Below are 20415 nucleotides of genomic sequence, written 5' to 3' on the forward strand. Positions count from 1 at the left end.
GCCATCCTGTGAAGTCATGCTCTGGCTTTGCCCTTTCATGGGATGTGGCCGGTCACATTTACTGCCCATTTCCAATTATCCCTTCAACTGAGAATCAATCACATTGCTCTGGGTCTGGAGTCACATGTAGGCCAGATTAGTTAAGACAGATTTCCTTCCTTAAAACAAAGGGATTGAGTGAACCAGATGAATTTTTAAAGACAATGGATAATAGGTTTTGTGGTCACAGTTATGGAAACTAGCTTTCAATTCCAGATTTATTAACAGAGTTAATTTCTACCAGCTGCTTTAGTGAGATCCATGTCCCTACAGTATTTGGCCTGCCCTCAGGGCTACCAGTCCAGTTACACTACCACTATGTAATTATCTCCAGGCTGTCCCAAATCCTTCTGGAAGGCACAGTGGCTCAGTGGTTAGCACTGCTACCTCACAGCGTCAGGGACCCATGTTCGATTCCACTCTCGGGCTACTATCTGTGTGGAGTTTACATGCTCCTCTTGTCTTCTGGGTGCTCCGGTTTCCTCCCACGATCCAAAGATGTGCAGGTTAGGTAGATAGGTCATGCTAAATTACCCGTAGTGTTCAGGAATGTGCAGGTTAGGTGTGTTAGCCTTGGGAAATGCAGATAAAGGGTAGGGGGATGGATCTGTGACGGCCTTCAGAGAGTCAGTGTGGACTCGTTGGGCGGAATTGCCTTCCTCCACACTGTGGTGATTCCAAATCTAAGTCTTAAAAATTTGAAGATTTTAAGAATGGTCTGCTTCCACATTGTAGAGACTCAATGATTCCAAATCCACCTGCCTGCCTTAACTCCATATTCTTTTGTCCCTTGGCCAGTTGAAATCTGCCTGCCCATCACTGAAATAGGAAGTTATTGAGTTAACATCTATTGCTTTTTTAAAAATTCGTTTGTGCAATGAGGCAGTTTGCTAACTTAACCAAAGTTCATCATCAAACCCACAATACAAGTAGAGGCCATTCAGTAACAACCATCTAAACAGCATCCCACCCAGATCCAGAACCATACACCCACCCTATCCCCACAACCCCTCATTTCCCACCTAGCCTACACATCCCTGAACACTATGGACAAGTTAGCATGGCCAAACCACCTAACCTGTACATCTTTGGACTGTGGGAGGAAACTGGGAGGAAGCCCATGCAGATACAGGGAGAATGTGCAAACTCCACACAGACAGTTGCCTGGAGGATGGAATCAACCCAGGTCTCTGTCACTGTGAGGCAGCAGTGCTAACCACTGCCCATCCCTAATTACCCAAAGGGCAACTGAGATTGAACTGCACTGTTGTGGGTCCTAGTCACATGCAAGGCCAGAACAGGTAGCAGATTTCCTTCCCGAATGGATAATAGTGAAGCAAATAGTTCTTCATGTCAGTCAGTAATGGTTATACGGTCACTGTTAGGGGAGCTTTTCATTCCAGAATTTTATTGAAATCAATTCCAGGTCCCAAGAACACTAGGCTAGACCTCTGGATTGCTAGGCCAGTGCTAATACCATCATGGCACTACCTTTCACATTACTATTACCCTTTAAATGAAATGCTATTTCTGAACTCCTCTTCAGGTGGCCTGCTTTCAAGATTATCGTAGGATTTCCCATCAATGAGGAAAGCTTCAATGCATACAATTCAAACTCTCAATCTCAATCCCTGCTGAACTTCATATGTTCCATTAGACTACAGGATTATTTATACAATGGCTCTCCAAATCCTGTATTAAGAAGTTGTATAACATAACAAATCATAAGAGTGATTGTTAAGTAAACTAGTGACACTCCATTCAAGGACAATCTGCCCTTGCTACAATGCAGTGTTGTTCGACCAGAACGTTTTGTAGTTTGTAACTTGCTCAGCATTGTCAGCTGGAACATCACAATCATTCAGTACTCACAATATCGTTACATATCTTTTCTTGGAGACACACAACTTTCTAAAAATTGCCTTCCTAAACAGTGGATGATGTGAAACAGAACAAAATGGAGAATAGAGGACTTCTCAGTACAGTAACTCCTCACTTAACATTGCAGCTGTGTTCCTGCTAAGTGCTACTTGGACCGAAACAAAGTCACACGTGTCAAGTGTTACAATCCCAGCCAATGACACTACTGGACAAAATCAGAGCCCAGAATGAAACCTGGTGTGGTGGGTTATGCGTATTATTTTAATGGTGTAGCACAGCAGCTCATAGGTCAGCACTGCTGCTTCACAGTGCCACGGACCCGGGTTAGATTCCACCCTCGAGCGACCGTCCGTGTGGAGTTTGTACATTCTATCAATGTCTGCCCGAGTTTCCGCTGGGTGCTCTAGTTCTTTCCCGCAGTCCAAAGATGTGTAGGTTAGGTGGATTGGCCATGCTAAATTACCCATAGCTTCCAGAGACGTGCAGGTGAGGCGGGAAATGATGGGTTACAGGGATAGGATAAGAGGGTGGGTCTGGGTGAGATGGTCTTCCGAGTGTCAGTGTGGACTCGATGGGCCAACTGGCCTGCCTCCACACTGCAGGGATTCTAACATTTTGGTCATTCACTGAAATACAAGTACATACTTTTCTTCAACAATAGAATGGAAATGTAAGTAAAAAAAACAAACCAAAAACAAGAAAATGAAACTAAATAGCGAACAAAAATGTTCAAAATTTTAAAACTCACAGAAAGACACGCTCCAATGTCATCAGTATGGCCCCACCATCCAGAAATAGAAACCCTTTTGTGACATACCTTTATATTTTATTCAACTGATTCTTCCCAGTTCTTTCCCACGAAGAGCAAAATCTTCTTACATGAATAACCTTAAACCCGAGGGCTTAGATTCTCTTAGCTTTCAATAATATGCAGAGGTCTAACCCAACACTTCCAGCCTAGAAACTGCACAAACTAACTTCCTACTAAAGGTAACTTACAGCGTGAACTATTCTATCTTTTTTTAAGAACAGAAAATATATTGCGCTACTGACCCCAGTAGGTATCCTACAGAAGTGCTCAAAGGCTTACAAACTCAAGTTTTCCCAAACTAAAATCCATTCTGGATTACCTTAAACCAAAAACAAGCTAATGACCATCAACCTTGATCCTTCCAGTCATAAACACAGCACAATACTAACAAGCTTCCATTAACACTCCAGTGTGCCTGCCTCATATCACGTATTGCAATAGATCAGGATTATTCACTCCTTCACAAAAGTATCCAACCAACATGCATGTGTCACTAGTTTGAATTCCAATCTCGAAAAATGTGAATATAATCAAACACTTGTCATCATGTAAGTGAATCAAATTCTTTCACTGAATCAAATACCAAAGCTTCAGTTAAGTTCTGCTTGACCTTTATCAGAAAATAAACGATAAAAAAAATTGAAGTTTAAATACTGTACACGCCTAATATCCTGTTTCTGTAGTCGAAATAACTCAAAAACAAAAGAAAGAGAGAGAGAGAGAAAAGTGGCAAATGGGAGAATGGTTTCTAAATGGCGATAGTGGAAAAAGGTAGCAGAAACAGAAATCCTGGTGCCAAGTACACACAACAGCCCAATTACATACAGGTTTTTCCAAGTGAAACAACGTAGCATGGGGCAAAACCTAAAACGATGACTTGCCATACAATAGCTTTGATCAAAAATCAGAAAATACACCGTCTAGGTTACCAAGTCCAACTTGATAGAAGACAGTACAATTGCCTTACCTTGCTAGGGCTTTGGTTAGAAATTCGGAGTCCTGGCTTATTCTGTCAACCAGCATATTAAAGTCTTGTTGAACCTCACACGCCTGTGTGAACAGTTTCTTCGGTACGGGTGATGGGAAGAGACTAAATGGTGCATAGCTAGTTGCCTTTTGAAAAAGAAAGAAAAATGGTGTCGATCAATTAATTTTGGTGTCTGACACATATTAGAATTCAACAAATAAAAGGATACAAGAAAGATTAAAAACAACTGCTGGAAGTTTTACAACATTACTGGAACCACAAAGATGTTCCATTCAAGTCTGTGATAGGACAAGACCAGTTAATATCGTGGGTGCTGACCTAGTCCTAATGGAAGGTCTGTTTACTTGCACTTATACTGCGTCTTAAAATGTACCAAAGTCTCCCAAAGTACATAACAGAAAAAATATCATCAACTCAGAGGAAGAGATATTTGGATCAAGTGATCATGTTTTTGCCAAACAGTGATCAGTTTTAAGGAGCAAACATCTACACAAGGAGGGACAAGGCAGCAGAGAGATTTCAGGAGGCAATTCCTGAGCAACGTAGCAGAAAAGATAGCGACCAATCAGGGGACAAGGGAAATGTTTGGGGCAGGGTGCAAAGAAATGTCAGAACTGAGAAATTATGGAGTTCTAGGAGGCCCAGAGCTGGAAGAGAAGAAAAATAGGCAGAGCTCATACAGGAATCTAAACGTCAGCATGAGAACTCAGAAATCAAAGAGTTTGAGACGAGAGTGTATATGGATCAATCTTTAGCAGTACATCAGGGTCAAGGATGATCCATGGATTACAGGGTAAAAGTGAAACAGCCTCTTGTTGACTTTCACAAACTGAATTCAAATCCCCAAATTGTAAGAATGAATATGGAGTACAGGGCTGGTTCCTCAACTAGACCCTCCTTGCTCCTGGATTACTGATCCAGCAACATAATCACTAGTAAAGGTAGTCAGTAAATAAAACAATGAGAATGGTTTCACTTAACCGGTTACGGACATTACTTTGGTGTTGGTTTTATGAAAGGCACTACAAAGATGCAAGCTCTTTCTCACGAATTAGGTTGTACGTTTGCTCACTGAGCTGGTAGATATGGTTTCAGATGTTTCGTCACCATGCTAGGTAACATTATCAGTGAGCCTCTGACGAAGCATTGGTGTTCCATCCCACTGGCTATTTATTGGTCTCAGTTTGTTGTGGTGGGTGATATCACTTCCAGTTCTATTTCGGAGAGGTTGGTAAATGGGGCCCATATCGATATGCTTGGTAATGGAGTCCTGGTTTGAATGCCAGGCCTCTAGGAATTCCCAAGCATGTGTTTGTCTGGCCTGTCCCAGGATGGATGTATTGTCCCAGTTGAACTTGTGTCCCTCTTCATTTGTGTCCATAGATACCAGTGACAGTCGGTCATGTCTTTAGGTGGCTATTTGGTGTGCTCATGTATCCTGGTGGCTAGCTTACTGCCCAATATAATGTTGGTTCCAGTCCTTGCAGGGTGATGCTCGTTCTGCTGGCTGTGGGTATAGGGTCCTGTAAATTCATCAGGAACTGTTCCAGTATGTTGGTAGGTTTGTAAGCCAACATGATGCCTAGGGGCCAGAGTACTCTAGTCGTCATCGTTGAGATGTCTTTAATGTACGACAGGATGGCCAGAGTTTCTGGGTGTGTTGTGTAGGAATCGGTGGACTGCGTTTATCAGGTACCCAATGTTCCTGAATATGGATGTAGGTTTGCTCACTGAGCTGGAAGGTTCATTTTCAGATGTTTCATCACCATACTATGTAACATCTTCAGTGAGCCTCCGGACAAAGCACTTCTATTATTTTTTGCTTTGTATTTATATGTTTGGGTTTCCTTGGAGTGGTGATGTCACTTCCTGTTCTTTTTCTCAGGGGGTGGTAAATAGGATTCAAGTCAATGTGTTTGTTAATAGACTTCCAGTTGGAATGCCATGCCTCTAGGAATTCTCGTGCATGTCTCTATTTGGCTTGTCCTAGGATGGATGTGTTGTCCCAGTCGAAGTGGTGTCCTCCCTCATCTGTATGCAAAGGTACTAGTGAGAGTGTGTCATGTCTTTTTGTGGCTAGTTGATGTTCATGTATCCTGCTGGCTAGTTTTCTGCCTGTTTGTCCAATGTAGTTTGTTACAGTTCTTGCACAGTGTTTTGTAAGTGACATTAGTTTATTGGGAAACGACATCACCAACCCAAGCAAACCAAAAAACACAAATAGAAAGCAGGAAACATCAGCAGTGCTTTGTCCTGAGGCTCACTGAAGATGTTACCTCGCAGGGTGACAAAACGTCTGAAAACAAACCTTCCAGCTCAGCGAGCAAACCTACATCCAGAACCTCAACCTGAGCTACAAATCTTCTCAAAACTTCCTGAACATGTTGTAAAGGTGTTTTTCCTCGGCTTCTTATAGTCCCTGGGTGCTGCAATGTGTTGCGGCTCGTTTAAATAAGGTCCTGATGCAGCTGTTTATGGGTGTTGGGGTGATTGCTCCTGTAGTTGAGTATCTGGTCAGTGTGTGGCTTTCCTGTAAACACTGGTCTGCAGCTCTCCATTGGCTTTGCGTTCTACCATGACAGAGGCTGGGAAATCTCTTCCTCTTTGGTGAACGTTATACCGGTAAGGGTGTTGTTTAAAAGTTTGTGGGTTTCTTCTGATTTGATGCGGTTCGGGATGACAAACTTATCATCCACGTAGCAGACCCAAAGCTTGGGCTGGATTATGGGAAGGGCTGTTTGTTCTAATCTCTGCACAACTGCTTTTGCTAACAGTCCTGATGTTGGTGATCGCATAGGTATCCTATTGACTTGTTTGTACATCGTGTCATTGAAGGTGAAGTGACTTGTTAGGCACAAGTTTATCAGAATTTGAGACAGGAGGTGAATTGCAGGTGGAGAACAAGCCGATAAAATAAATACAAGCTGCTGTTTGAGGCCAATAGTCTTGCTTCTGGCTAGTGTAAAAACAAACACTTTCAAAAGGACCAACCTCAGAGCTAGATGGCTCCTCTTTCGTCCTCATGAGAACTCCATGAAGAAGAGCTGCATCCTTTGCTGCCATGATCAGCTGTTGGATAAGGCTGTTGTTGTGGAGCACTTCATCATCAGCAACTGGAGGCAAAAGCACCTGCCAGAAAACAATACAGCCAGAATCAGAAACATTAGAATGTCAACAAGCTTCCAACCTTCCCACCATCTCCAACTCATCCCTCCTCTCAACTCACGTCATTCGGATCCTTGAGTGTTGCTGGACAGAATATGAGAGACATTAGAGAATTGTAGAAAATATTGATCAGGAGGAAAAAATTAGAGTATGACAGAATGCTAGCTGGAAATTTAAACTTGGATACCAAGAGTTTCTGCAAGAGTTTAAAAAAAAGAGAATATGTGACAGTAGTCCTTCTGAAAGGGCACATATGGAGTTATTAATTGATTGCTGGTCTAACACCACCAAGTGGACTGGAGTTGTTGAGGAAGGCAGTTCACTATCTACATCAAAAGGGCAACTAGAGATAGGCAATAAATTCTGGCAAAACACACACACTCCATGAAATATTTTTTTAAAAATGATACTTATGCGAGGTCCCCACCTTATCTTACATGATGGCCACAAACCCACCATATCAAGTGCCCTGGATAAATCTCACATTTCGTTGGCACTCATTTTCATAGACTGTCCTCAGAGCCACAGAAAAAGCCCATCACTCCCACGTCAGTCAAAAGAATCCAACTATTCTAATCCCATTTTTAAGCACGTGGCCCATAGCCTTATATGCTTCGGCATCTCAAGTGCATACTTCTTAAATGTTATGGAGGATTTCTGCCTGTTACCCTATTCAGCAATAGGTTCAAGACTGCCAACATCCTCTGGGTGAAAATATTTTTCCACAAAACTGACTAAACCTTCTGACCTTTTCCTTAAATCTATGCCCCTGGTCACTGATCTCTCCAAAGAGAAAGGTTTCAGTCCATCCTATTTGTGCCCCTCAATCTTATAAATCTCAACCATGCTCCTCCCTCAGTCTCCTCAGCTCAAAGTAAAACAACCAGTTTATCTAACCTAACTTCATAACTAATACTCTCCAGCTGAAGCAACATCCTGCAAAATCTCCTCTGTACCCTCATCAGTGCAATCACATCCCTCCTATGACGTAGAATCACAAAACTCTAGCAGGTGTTTGCAGGTAAAGGGACGGCTGGAAAATGGGAAGCCTTCAGAAATGAGATAACAAGAATCCAGAGAAAGTATATTCCTGTCAGGGTAAAAGGGAAGGCTGGTAGGTATAGGGAATGCTGGATGACTAAAGTAATTGAGGGTTGGGTTAAGAAAAAGAAGGAAGCATATGTCAGGTATAAACAGGATAGATCGAGTGAATCCTTAGAAGAGTATAAAGGAAGTAGGAATATACTTGAGGGAAATCATGAGGGCAAAATGGGGACATGAGATAGCTTTGGCAAATAGAATTAAGGAGAATCCAAAGGGTTTTTACAAATATATTAAGGACAAATGGGTAACTAGGGAGAGAATAGGGCCCCTCAAAGATCAGCAAGGCGGCCTTTGTGTGGAGCCACAAAAAATGGGGGAGATACTAAATGAATATTTTGCATCAGTATTTACTGTGGAAAAGGATATGGAAGATATAGATTGTAGGGAAATAGATGGTGACATCTCGCAAAATGTCAAGATTACAGAGGAGGAAGTGCTGGATGTCTTGAAATGGTTAAAGGTGGATAAATCCCCAGGACCTGATCAGGTGCCGGAAGACTTGAGGTTGGCTAATGTGATGCCACGGTTTAAGGAGGGCGGTAAAGACAAGCCAGGGAACTATAGACTGGTGAGCCTAACCTCGGTGGTGAGCAGGTTGTTGGAGGGAATCCTGAGGGGCAGGATGTACATGTATTTGGAAAGGCAAGGACTGATTAGGGATAGTCAACATGGCTTTGTGCATGGGAAATCATGTCTCTCAAACTTGACTGAGTTTTTTGAAGAAGTAACAACGAAGATGAGGGGCAGATCAGTAGATGTGATCTATATGGACTTCAGTAAACCGTTTGACAAAGTTCCCCATGGGAGACTGATTAGCAAGGTTAGATCTCATGGAATACAGGGAGAACTAGTCATTTGGATACAGAACTGGCTCAAAGGGAGAAGACAGTGGGTGGTGATGGAGGGTTGATTTTCAGACTGGAGGCCTGTGACCAGTGGAGTGCCATAAGGATATGTGCTGGGCCCTCTACTTTTTGTCATTTACATAAATGATTTGGATGCGAGCATAAGACGTACAGTTAGTAAGTTTGTAGATGACACCAAAATTGGAGGTGTAGTGGACAGTGAAGAGGGTTACCTCAGATTACAACAGGATGGGCCAATGGGCTGAGAAGTGGCAGATGGAGTTTAATTCAGATAAATGCGAGGTACTGCATTTTGGGAAAGCAAATCTTAGCAGGATTTATACACTTAATGGTAAGGTGCTAGGGAGTGCTGCTGAACAAAGACACCTTGGAGTGCAGGTTCATAGCTCCTTGAAAGTGGTGTCGCAGGCAGATAGGATAGTGAAGGTGGTGTTTGGTGTGCTTTCCTTTATTGTTCAGAGTATTGAGTACAGGAGTTGGGAGGTCATGTTGCGGCTGTACAGGACGTTGGTTAGGCCACTGTTGGAATATTGTGTGCAATTCTGGTCTCCTTCCTATCGGAAAGATGTTGCGAAACTTGAAAGGGTTCAGAAAAGATTTACAAGGATGTTACCAGGGTTGGAGGATCTGACCTACAGGGAGAGGCTGAACAGGCTGGGACTGTTTCCCCTGGAGCGTTGGAGGCTGAGGGGCGACCTTATAGAGGTTTACAAAATTAAAGGGGGCACGGATAGGATAAATAGACAAAGTATTTTCCCTGGGGTCGGGTAGTCCAGAACTAGAGGGTATAGGTTTAGGGTGAGAGGGAAAAGATATGAGAGACGCAAGGGGCAACTTTTTCATGCAGAGGGTGATACGTGTATGGAATGAGCTGCCAGAGGATGTGGTGGAGGCTGGTACAATTGCAACATTTAAGAGGCATTTGGATGGGTATATGAATAGGAAGGGTTCGGAGGGATATGGGCTGGGTGCTGGCAGGTGGGACTAAATTTGGTTGGGATATCTGGTTGGCATGGACAGGTTGGACCGAAGGGTCTGTTTCCATGCTGTACATCTCTATGACTCAGTGCATCACTTCATATTTACTTGGAATGAGTTCCACCTGCCACTGATCAGCCCATATATACGTTCCAGTTCTTGTAACCTCCTTGAAATTTAACACCCCACTATTTTCAATAGTCAATAGGTGCAGGAAGAGGCCGGTCGGTCCTTTGAGCCAGCATCACCATTCATTATGGTGATCATCCACAAGCAGTATCCTGCTCCTGGCCTTATCACCATAACCCTTGATTCCACAATCTTGAAGAGCTCTATCCATCTCCAGAGACTTGGCCTTCACTACCTTTTGGGGAAGAGCATTCTATATATCGACCACTCTCTGGGTGAAGAAATTTCTCCTCAACTTTGTTCTAAATGGCCTACCCCTTATTTTTAAACTATGTCCTCTGGTTCTGGACTCACCCATCAACAGAAACGCACTTCCTGCCTCCAGTGTCCAATCCTTTAATAATCTTATACGTCTCAATCAGATCCCCTCTCAGTCTTCTAAACCAAGGGTATACAAGCCCAGTCGCTCCAATCTTTCAACATATGATAGTCCTGCCATTCCAGGAATTGACCTCGTGAACCTACGCTGCACTCCCTCAATAGCCAGAACGTCCTTCCTCAAATTTGGAAACCAAAACTGCACACAAAACTCCAGGTGCGGTCTCACCAGGGCCCTGTACAGCTGCAGAAGGACCTCTTCGCTCCTATACACAATTCCTCTTGTTACGAAGGCCAGTATGCCATTAGCTTTCTTCACTGCCTGCTGTACCTGCATGCTTGGTTTCATCGACTGATGTACAAGAACACCTAACAACTTCGTAACAACTTGTCATTTAGCTCAGAAATTGCATTAAGAACACAGGGCTACTGGTATGGCAAACAGAAGTAGCATGCAAGAGACAGAGCTATGCAATTTGACAACTAACGCATCAGATCAAAGCTTTGTAGCGAAATTATGAATGGTGGGGAACAATGAAACAACAGGGTTTGGAGACTCTACAAATACTTCCCATCCTCAATGGGAAGGTGCCAGGACATCAAAGCCAAAGACAAGGCTGAAACATTTTCAGTCAGACGTGGAGGATCCATCATTGCCTCCTCCTGAGATCCCAGCAACACAGATGCTCCTTTCCCTCATCTTATCTCAGTCTTCAGATAAGTCAATTCTCTCTGCTTAATTTCAAGAATCGACTGAAGGCCCTGAACGTGCAAGAACATTCTAGCAACAGTACTGAAGACTTCTGCTCCATAAACGTCAAATAGTACTATCGAGCATCATCTACCCAATGGTCAAAATCCTAGAGCACCGTTCCTAGGGGAGATGCTGGTGTAGTGGTAATACCAGTAGACGAGTAACACAGAACCCAGGCAAATGTTCAAGGACATATGTTCAAATCCCATCATAGTAGATCGTCGTATTTGAATTCAATAGAAATACAGAGGAACCTCTATTATCTGAATATCTATTATCTGAATATCAATTATCCGAATATTGGATTATCCAAAGATGATCTCAAGGTCCCAATAGAAACATTATGTCAAAGAGCTGTTTCAACCGATGGTGTCTTTTGTTAACAGGTACAATGATTAAAAACGAACTCGGCTCACCAAAATACTGCCGAGAACAGTCTTGGACAGGCCAGACACCATCTGTAAATGACTGACTGATCGCCTGTGCTCTCTCTCTCTCTCTCTTCCCCCAACACTTCCCTGGAGTTCTACACAGGGGTGTGCCCTAACTATCCCCCCCCCTCCCCTTTCCCAGATAATCTCTCCCACATTGTCCTGTACAGGGCAAAGGTGCAACCTGTCAAAACACTGTGTGTGTGTGTTGTGTGTCACTATTTGGAGTCTTACCCCACAAAGGCAGCAGCAGTCTGACTGTTGGTGTACAGTCCGGCTGCCCCGGTGGTAGGCAGGGCGGGGGATTTTGAATGGGCTGGGGACAGGGTGGGAGCGGATGGGGGGGTGGTGGTGGACGGGGTTGGGGGCAGCTACGGTTGGAGGACGGGGTTGGGGGTGGGGGCAGGGTCTTGCGCACAGTGCACCTTTGCCTCGTCTTCGGAATGGGGAGCAGACTTCACAGAAAACTCCGAGTCCCAGAAAAAGTCAATGAACCGAATAATTAATTATCCGAAAGAAAGAGTGCATGCCCATCTCATTCAGATAATCGAGGTTCTTCTGTACTCTGGAATAAAAAGCTTTAATGATAACAACCTTATATTGTTAATTAAAAAGGGCAATATCCTTTAGAGAAGGAAATCTGCCATCCTCACCTGGTCTGGCCTACATGTGACTCCAGGACCACACCAATGGGGCAATAGATGCTGGACTAGCCAGTACTGCCCATATCGAGTGAATGACTTTATAAGAAAAATTACATTATATGTCAACTACTGTAAAGCACTGGGGAGGCGTAAGCTCTACTTATGATGCAGGAGGAAAGAGAATGGGGAAAGGAATTGAAAGGATTTATCCCCAATGGACACAGGAATGATTTTGTCCAAAGACAACAAAAAGCATTTTATAGTAAATGCCTCAATACCTGCTAGTAGGTAGGTAACAGCAGATTATATCAATTCCTAATAGCTCCAGGGCACTGTCAGAGGGCTGTCAGTCCTGCCCTGACTGTGGCAAATAAACTTGACCATTCTCCTAAAAAACGTGAAAGCTCTTTGAAAGCATTGGGCAGTCAGTTCAGCAGCACCGCCCTTTCCTTACAGCCTTGGAATTGTTTCCTTTTCAATTTTCCAACCAACCCCTTTGGGAAAAAAAATCAAATCACAAAGGCACCTATCTACACCACCCTTTCAAAGAATGCACTCCAAAACACAAGATTATTTAGCAATTATCACATCGGTATTTGGCAGAGCTGGCTGTGTGCCATTCGCTGTCCCTTTGAACACTTCAAATATATCCTATTTGCTGTAAACCACTGAGGAAAGTCCTAAGGTCACAAAAGATGGAATAAAGTTAAAAACTACACAACACCAGATTATAGTCCAACAGTTTTACTTGTAAACACTAGCTAGCTGATAAAGGAGCAGCGCTCCGAAAGCTAGTGCTGCCAACTAAACCTGTTGGACTGTAACGTTGTATTGTGTAATTTTTAAACTTTGTCCACCAAGTCCAACACCGGCTCCTGTACATCAAGATATAATCAAAAGGCAAGTCTACTTTTAGTTAATGCTCTAATTTAGCTTTTCTGTGATGCAGAGGTAGTAAGGGAGGTAATCATTGATTCTTTGGAGATCATTACTCCTACCTGTTGTACTTTATTCTTTCGTGGTAAGGTCAGCATTTGTTGCTCCCTGTTTATAATTTCCCTTGACGCAAGTGGTTTAATCAGCCATTTCACGGGTCAGTTTAAAAATGAACCACAGTGTGTGTGGACTCACATGTTGGCCAAACCAGGTAAGATTTCTTTCCCAAAAGAGCATTCATGAACAAATCGCTTTTACACCAAATCAACGAGAGAGTCATGGTCAATGTTATGGGGACTAACTTGGTAATTTATATTTATTGTATTCAAAAGGTGGGGAGTGGGGGGTTTGACCCAGTGTCTGGGCAGCATTCATCAGCTTTTGCAGCAGAAGAGGGAGGGGGGTTGACGGCCTCTGGATTTTTTTTTGAAGTGGGGGGGGGGGGGAACCTCTGGATTTTCAGTGCAGTGACATAACCACAGAACCATCGTCACCCCAGTTATCTGAAACTAAATTGTACCAGTAAAACCTGGAGGGATACAGGGTACAAACTGAAAAATTTAGGAACGTATGAGGTAAATTCCTTTCAACTTAAAATTTCTGGTGAAAAATGACAGGCAAAAACCATTCTTTAAGAACGGAGGACATATTATGGGAAGGGAGACGGGAGGCTACTTATGACAGTTTGTCCATCTAGTTTACACAAGTTCCCCATGAAACAATCCAGTCCGTCCCACCTGCCTGCTCATTCCTCACTGACTCATTGGTTAGGCACTTGACGACAATTTCTTTCCAAAATGATTCGTTTCCACCTCTGCACAGAAACTAGGAGTAGGTCCTTCAGTTCTGTCATCGGATCATGGTTGATCCTCCACCTCAATGCCGTATCCTCACTTTCTCTCCATACCATGACACCATTAATAGAGAAAAAAAATCTTTCTAGAATACATTCAGTGACCTAGCCTTCTGTCGTACTGAATTCCACAGATTCACTCTGAGTGAAGAAGTGTTTCCTCATCTCAGCCCTAAATGGCTACCTCATATTCCATGACTGTGACCCCTGGTTTCGACACACCCTAACTAAGGAAACATCCACCCTCCACCTAGTTTGTACAGCCTGTTAGAATTTTATATGTTTCACACCCTCTTGTCCTTTGAAACTCTAGTGAATCCAATCCAAGGCGACCATTGCTTTACCAAAAGTATTGCAATTCAGTTTTTGTATGATATGCATTCTGAAATGGTTGTTAAAATATTTGCACAAGTTAACAGCCATTTTGGATATTTGGGCCCGGTGTTGCTTTTGTATTTTTGATTCAATTTATTCTGAAGCAGGTTACAAATTCTAATGAGCTTCCAATAGAGTTTTCTAATATTACAAAGTGACCTTCCTCAATTGGGCCAATGAGCTGAGGAGTGGAAGACGGATTAATTAAGATAAAGGAGAGGTTTGACATTTTGGTAAAACAAACCTGGGAAGGACTTGCACAATTAATGGTAGGGCCTGGATAGTCAGAGTCAGAGACGTACAGCACAGAAGCAGACACGTCAGTCCAACTTGTCCATGCTGACCAGATATCCTAACTTAATTCTGTCCCATTTGCCAGCACTTGGCATATATCCTTCGAAACCCTTCCTATTCCCATTCAGATGCCTTTTAAATGCTGTATTGTACCAGCCTCCACCACTTCCTCTGGCAGTTCATTCCGTATACATACCACCCTCTGCGTGAAATAGCTGCCCCTTAGGTCTCCTTTATATCTTTCCCCTCTCACTCTAAACCTATGCCCTCTAGTTCTGGATTCCCCAACCCCAGGGAAAACACTTGGTCTATTTATCCTATTCATGCCCCTCATGATTTTGTAAATCTCTACATGGTCACCCCTCAGCCTCCGATGCTCCAGGGAAAACAGCTCCAGCCTGTTCAGCCTCTCCCTGTAGCTCATATCCTCCAACCCAGGTAACATCCTTGAAAATCTTTTCACAACATCCTCTGGATATAAAGGAGACCAGAATTGCACACAATATTCCAAAACTTGCTGAACCAATGTCCTGTACAGCCGCAACATGACCTCCCAACACTTATCCTCAATGCTCTGACCAATAAAGGAAAGCACACCAAACACCTTCTTCACTATCCTATCTACCTGCGACTCCACTTTCAAGGAGCTATGAACCTGCACTCCAAGGTCTCTTTGTTCAGCAACACTCCCAAGGACCTTACCATTAAGTGTATAAGTCCTGTTCTGATCAGCCCATTGGCCCATCTGGTCAAGATCCCGTTGTACGTTGAGGTAACCCTCTTCACTGTCCACTACACCTCCAATTTTGGTGTCATCTGCAAACTTAATAACTGTACCTCTTATGCTCACATCCAAATCATTTATGTAAATGACAAAAAAAGTAGAGGACCCAGCACCTTGTGGCATTCCATTGGTCACAGGCCTCCAGTCTGAAAAACAAACCTTCACCACCACCTCTGTCTTCTACCTTTGAGCCAGTTCTGTATCCAAATGGCTAGTTTCCCTTGTATTCCACGAGATCTAACTTTGCTAACCAGTCTCCCATGGGGAACACCTTCATGAAGTTCATATAGATCACATCTACCGCTCTGCCCTCATCAATCCTCTTTGTTACTTCTTCAAAAAAATGAGAGTTGATTTTCCACGCACAAAGCCATGTTGACTATCCCTAATCAGTCCTTGCCTTTCCAAATACATGTACATCCTGTCCCTCAGGTATCCCCCCCAACAACTTGCCACCACCGTCGTCAGACTCACCGGTCTATAGTTCCCTGACTTGTCCTTACCACCCTTCTTACACTGTGGCACCAAGTTAGCCAATCTCCAGTCTTTTGGCACCTCACCTGTGACTATCAATGATCCAAATATCTCAACAAGGAGCCCAGCAATCACTTCCCTAGCTTCCCACAGAGTTCTCGGGTACACCTGATCAGGTCCTGGGGATTTATCCATGATTATGCATTTCAGGACATCCAATACTTCCTCCTCTGTAATATGGACATTTTTCAAGATGTCACCATCTATTTCTCCATATTCTATATCTTCCATGTCCTCCTCCACAGTAAATACTGATGCAGAATAATCATTTAGTATCTCCCCCATCTCCTGCAGCTCCATACATGGGCTGCCTTGCAGATCTTTGAGGGGGCCCTATTTTCTCCCTAGTTACCATATTGTCCTTAATGGATTTGTATAATCCCTTTGGATTCTACCAAACCCTGATTGCCAAAGCTATTTCATATCCCCTTTTTGCCCTCCTGATTTCCCTCAAATAAACTCCTACTGCCATTACACTCTAAGGATTCACTCGATCTCTCCTGTCTGTACCTGACATATGCTTCCTTCTTTTTCTTAACAAAACCCTCTATTTCTCTAGTCATCCAGCATTCCCTATACCTACCAGCCTTTCCTTTCACTCTATCAGGAGTATACTTTCTCGACTCTCGTTATCTCATTTCTGAAGGCTTCCCATTTTCCAGCTGTCCCAATCAGCTTTTGAAAGTTCTTGCCTAATACTGTCAAAATTAGCCTTCCTCCAATTTAGAGATCTGGTCTCTTCTTTTCCATCACTATTTTAAAACAAATAGAACTATGGTTGCTGGCCCCAAAGTGCTCCCCCATGATATCTCAGTCATCTGCCTTGCCTTATTTGCCATGAAATAGCTTTTGCACCTTCTGTAGTAGGTACATCCACATATTGGAGTGTAGTGAGGTTGAGGGGTAACCTTAGAGAGGTTTTATAAAATCAGGAGGGACATAGATAAGGTGAATAGCAAAGGTCTTTTTCCCAAGTTGGGGGTGTTCAAAATTAGAGGGGATTTTTTTTTAAAAGGTGAGAGGAGAAAGTTTTTAAACAATGAGATGAGGGGCAACATTTTTAATTCAGAGAGAGTGGTTTGTGTGGAATGAACTGACTGAGGACGTGCGATACTGTTACAATGTTTAAAAGACATTTGGATAAGTACATGAATAAGAAATGTTTGGAGGGATATGGACCAAGCGCAGGCAGACGAGACTAGTTTAATTTGGGAACATGGTCGGCTTGGACTAGTTGGACAGACAGGTGTGTTTCCATGCTGTATGACTGACTCTTTCTCCTCACACAACAGTCCAGCCATCCCTGACATCAGCCTGGTGAACCTCCACTGCACTTCATTTACTCATTTAGCAAGTATATCCTTTTTTTAAGACAGGGACACCAAAACTGCCCCCAATATTCCAGGTTTGATCCCACCAAGGCCCTGTATAATTGCAGTATAATACCCCTACGTCTGAACTCAAAACCTCTTGCAATAAAGGCTGTTATTACATTTGTCCATCTAATTGTTTGCTACACTGGCCTGTCTCCTCTCATCGACTGGTACACAATGACTCCTAGATGCATTTGTATATCCACATTGCTCAATATCACTTAAATGATACTCCAGCTTTCTGGTTTTATTGAACTGTATGAATCAACATTTAGCATGCCGTACTGTCTCTGCCCACTAGCTCAACTTGTCTGAATCATCTTGAAGCCTCCCTGCATCCTCCTCACCCAGCCTCGTGGGCACTGAGCTCCAGATTAATAAGGAAACACACAAAAATGTCCTTCAAATTCCTGTTTAAATCTTAAAAATCTGTGCTTCAGTCCTTGCACAATCCGCCAAAGGGAAGTTTGGTTTTCATTTCCTCGCTTACACAAGCCTGTCATAACTTTGCTGCATATACAATCACAGGATAGTGTACAAGTTTGAAGTTCTTGAAGCTTGTAGGGACTAGGGCAAAGACTGCAGCTTGGTTAAACAAATTGACCCTGGCAGCACAGGACAAGTAGTGAAAAGAATTAAAAAGAACGCAGTGGTAGGTCAGGACATTCAGGGAGATAGACACTGTTCTCTGGAGCAAAGAGCAACAGCCCAGAAGGGTGTGTTCCCTACCCTGTGCCAGGATTCAGCTTTGCTCCTCAGGTCTGGAGTGGAACTTTGAATGAGAGGTATAGATTAATGTCCCCCCTGAGCCCCACAGTCACGCAGATGATTCATCAACATGTGCATCCACTGACTCCTCAAAAGGTTGGCACAGTTACAGGAACACCTAGAGGAAGTGGGGGAGGGGTTCCATTTAGACACCAGTGACATGGGCAACACTAGTGAAGAGCTTCTCTTCAAGGAATACGTGCAGGTAAAAACTAAACCACAAAGCAGAATCTCAGAAGGTAATAATCACTGGATTATGTGGGCAAAGTGGCTGGCGCTGTGAGGCAGCAGTGCCAGAGACCCAGGTTCAATTCCCACCTCGCTGTGTCTGCGTGGGTTTCCTCCAGGTGCTTTGGTTTCCTCCCACAATCCAAAAGTGTGCAGGTTAGGTGAATTGGCCATGCTAAATTGCCCGTAGTGTTAGGTGAAGGGGTAAATGTAGAGAAATGGGTCTGGGTGGGTTGCGCTTCGGCGGGTCGGTGTGGACTTGTTGGGCCGAAGGGCCTGTTTCCACACTGTAAGTAATGTAATCTAATCTAATCACTCGAGTCAGGTCCAAACTAGTGAGATACAAATAATGTGCAGGTGTTGATGTTGGTCTGGGGCAGACAAAGTCAAAAGTCATAAGACACCCAGTTATAGGTGAACTTCACCTGAGAAAGGAGCAGCAATCCGAACAATTGTAATTTCAAATGAACCTTTTGCACCAGACCTGCTGTTGTGTGACTTCTGACAAATGTAAATGAAATTTAAGAGATGTAAAAGGTAATGGTAAAGGTACGATAGTCTTATAAGATCCATCTGACTGCTCTATCATGAGGGGGAGTGGTAGATAACTAGTGGCCTTTACCCTGAGGGTCACCCATGCCTCAGTCAAGGAGAGAGATTGAGAAGGACAGTCCTTCAGGGTAACATCATCTGGCATGGGAAGTGAATGCTTGCAGTTGGCATCACAAACCAGCCATCCTGCCAACTTAGCTAACCAAACAGCAGGTGCAACTAGATCGAGTTGGGATACCTGGTTGGCAAGTTGGACCGAAGGGTCTGTTTCCGTGCTGTACATCTCTATGACTCAAACCCCTCAACCAACAGGCTAGCGTGGGGGAGGTGGGTTCTGGTTTGTGGAGCACTGGTACAAATACTAGGGAAAGTGAGGCCTGTGCTGATGGGGTAGTCTTCACCAGAAAGAGATGACCGCAGCTTTTACCTGCCCCAAATCCCTCCATTTCTTCCTCCTCTCCCCCCCCCCCAACTTCTCTAAGTACAATACGTTCCCAGGCTCCATGTGTTCCTGCTGACAACGTGAGATCCCCCTCACCTTCGTGTCTTCAGCACATTTAGCAACCCGCACTCATTGTCATTGTCAATGTCATTGATTATTAATTACCAACAGTTGAAGCCCAACCCCGTGTTCGAAATGGAAGCGAACCACAGTAGAGAGAGTTACTGGAGAATTACCTAATGACGATCAGAGGAACCGAAAATAAAGAGGCACTTTGTTTTTGTTAAATGAATGACACAAGCTCTCAGTTGACCCTGTGGGGAGGCAGGGCGATGCGGATGGAGGAGAGGAGGCTCGGCCTTGCTGACTGCGCGGTCGCTCAGCAGGCCCCGGTGCAAAGGTCGGGCTGGCCTCAGGAGCCCTGCAGTCAATGTTCTGAATGGAAAACCCTGGGAAAAGGAACCAAGGGGCTCGAGTTTTACCTCCCTCAGCACCGAATTCAATCAATTCAACTCAATTCCGGGGGGGGGCAGCTCTCCCTCACCCTATCGGACAGCCTTTAAATTGCCGGAGAAACTCAGCGGGTCTACGGGAGAGAAAGCAATTCTGAGACACCCCCTTCACCACTGACGTTCCTGTTCTTGTTGCTTTTATTTCAAGACATTCATCTTAAACGCTTCAAAAGTTTTTGATTGTTTAAAGCAAATAGAATGAAGAACCATATCGGCATGGGGTAAGGAATATTAAAGGTGTTGGTCAGTAATTACCTCACTCTCTGCCTTCCTGGGCACAATCAGACTGGGCAGCCTCCCGTGCATCCCGCTCCCGCCACCAGCTCTCCGACAACTCGCTACAAAACGTTGTAACAAAAATTTGGCTACATTTGCCTGGCCCCGCCCCCTCGCCTTGCCCTGACTGACAGCGGCCGCGACCAATCACAGGCGGCTCTCCCACGCCGCTCCTCCCCCTATCACCAATCACGGTCGCGGGGCCCCCCCACCCCAGGCCCTGACTGGTGGCGCCTCCGGTCGATCAAGCGAGCCTCCAGGCTCGGCCCCCATCACTTTCACCAATCACTGTTCCCGGCCGACAACCGGCCCGCCCACTC

The 20415-nt window shown here is 44.1% G+C and overlaps 1 protein-coding gene across 1 annotated transcript in view; it reads right to left on the reverse strand.

The window, feature by feature from the left end:
• Window positions 1-20172, reverse strand: part of gss (glutathione synthetase) — a 59049-nt gene extending 38877 nt beyond the window's left edge. The window contains exons 1-3 of the mRNA XM_060836516.1: window positions 20075-20172; window positions 6711-6848; window positions 3699-3844 (exon numbers count right to left, since the gene is read on the reverse strand). Of these exons, the coding sequence (XP_060692499.1) occupies window positions 3699-3844; window positions 6711-6848; window positions 20075-20125 (335 nt within the window). The 5' untranslated portion in view covers window positions 20126-20172. The remainder of the gene's footprint in view (window positions 1-3698; window positions 3845-6710; window positions 6849-20074) is intronic.
• Window positions 20173-20415: the final 243 nt, after the last annotated feature.

This window comes from Hemiscyllium ocellatum, chromosome 15 (assembly GCF_020745735.1).
Source record: "Hemiscyllium ocellatum isolate sHemOce1 chromosome 15, sHemOce1.pat.X.cur, whole genome shotgun sequence".
Classification (NCBI taxonomy): domain Eukaryota; kingdom Metazoa; phylum Chordata; class Chondrichthyes; order Orectolobiformes; family Hemiscylliidae; genus Hemiscyllium; species Hemiscyllium ocellatum.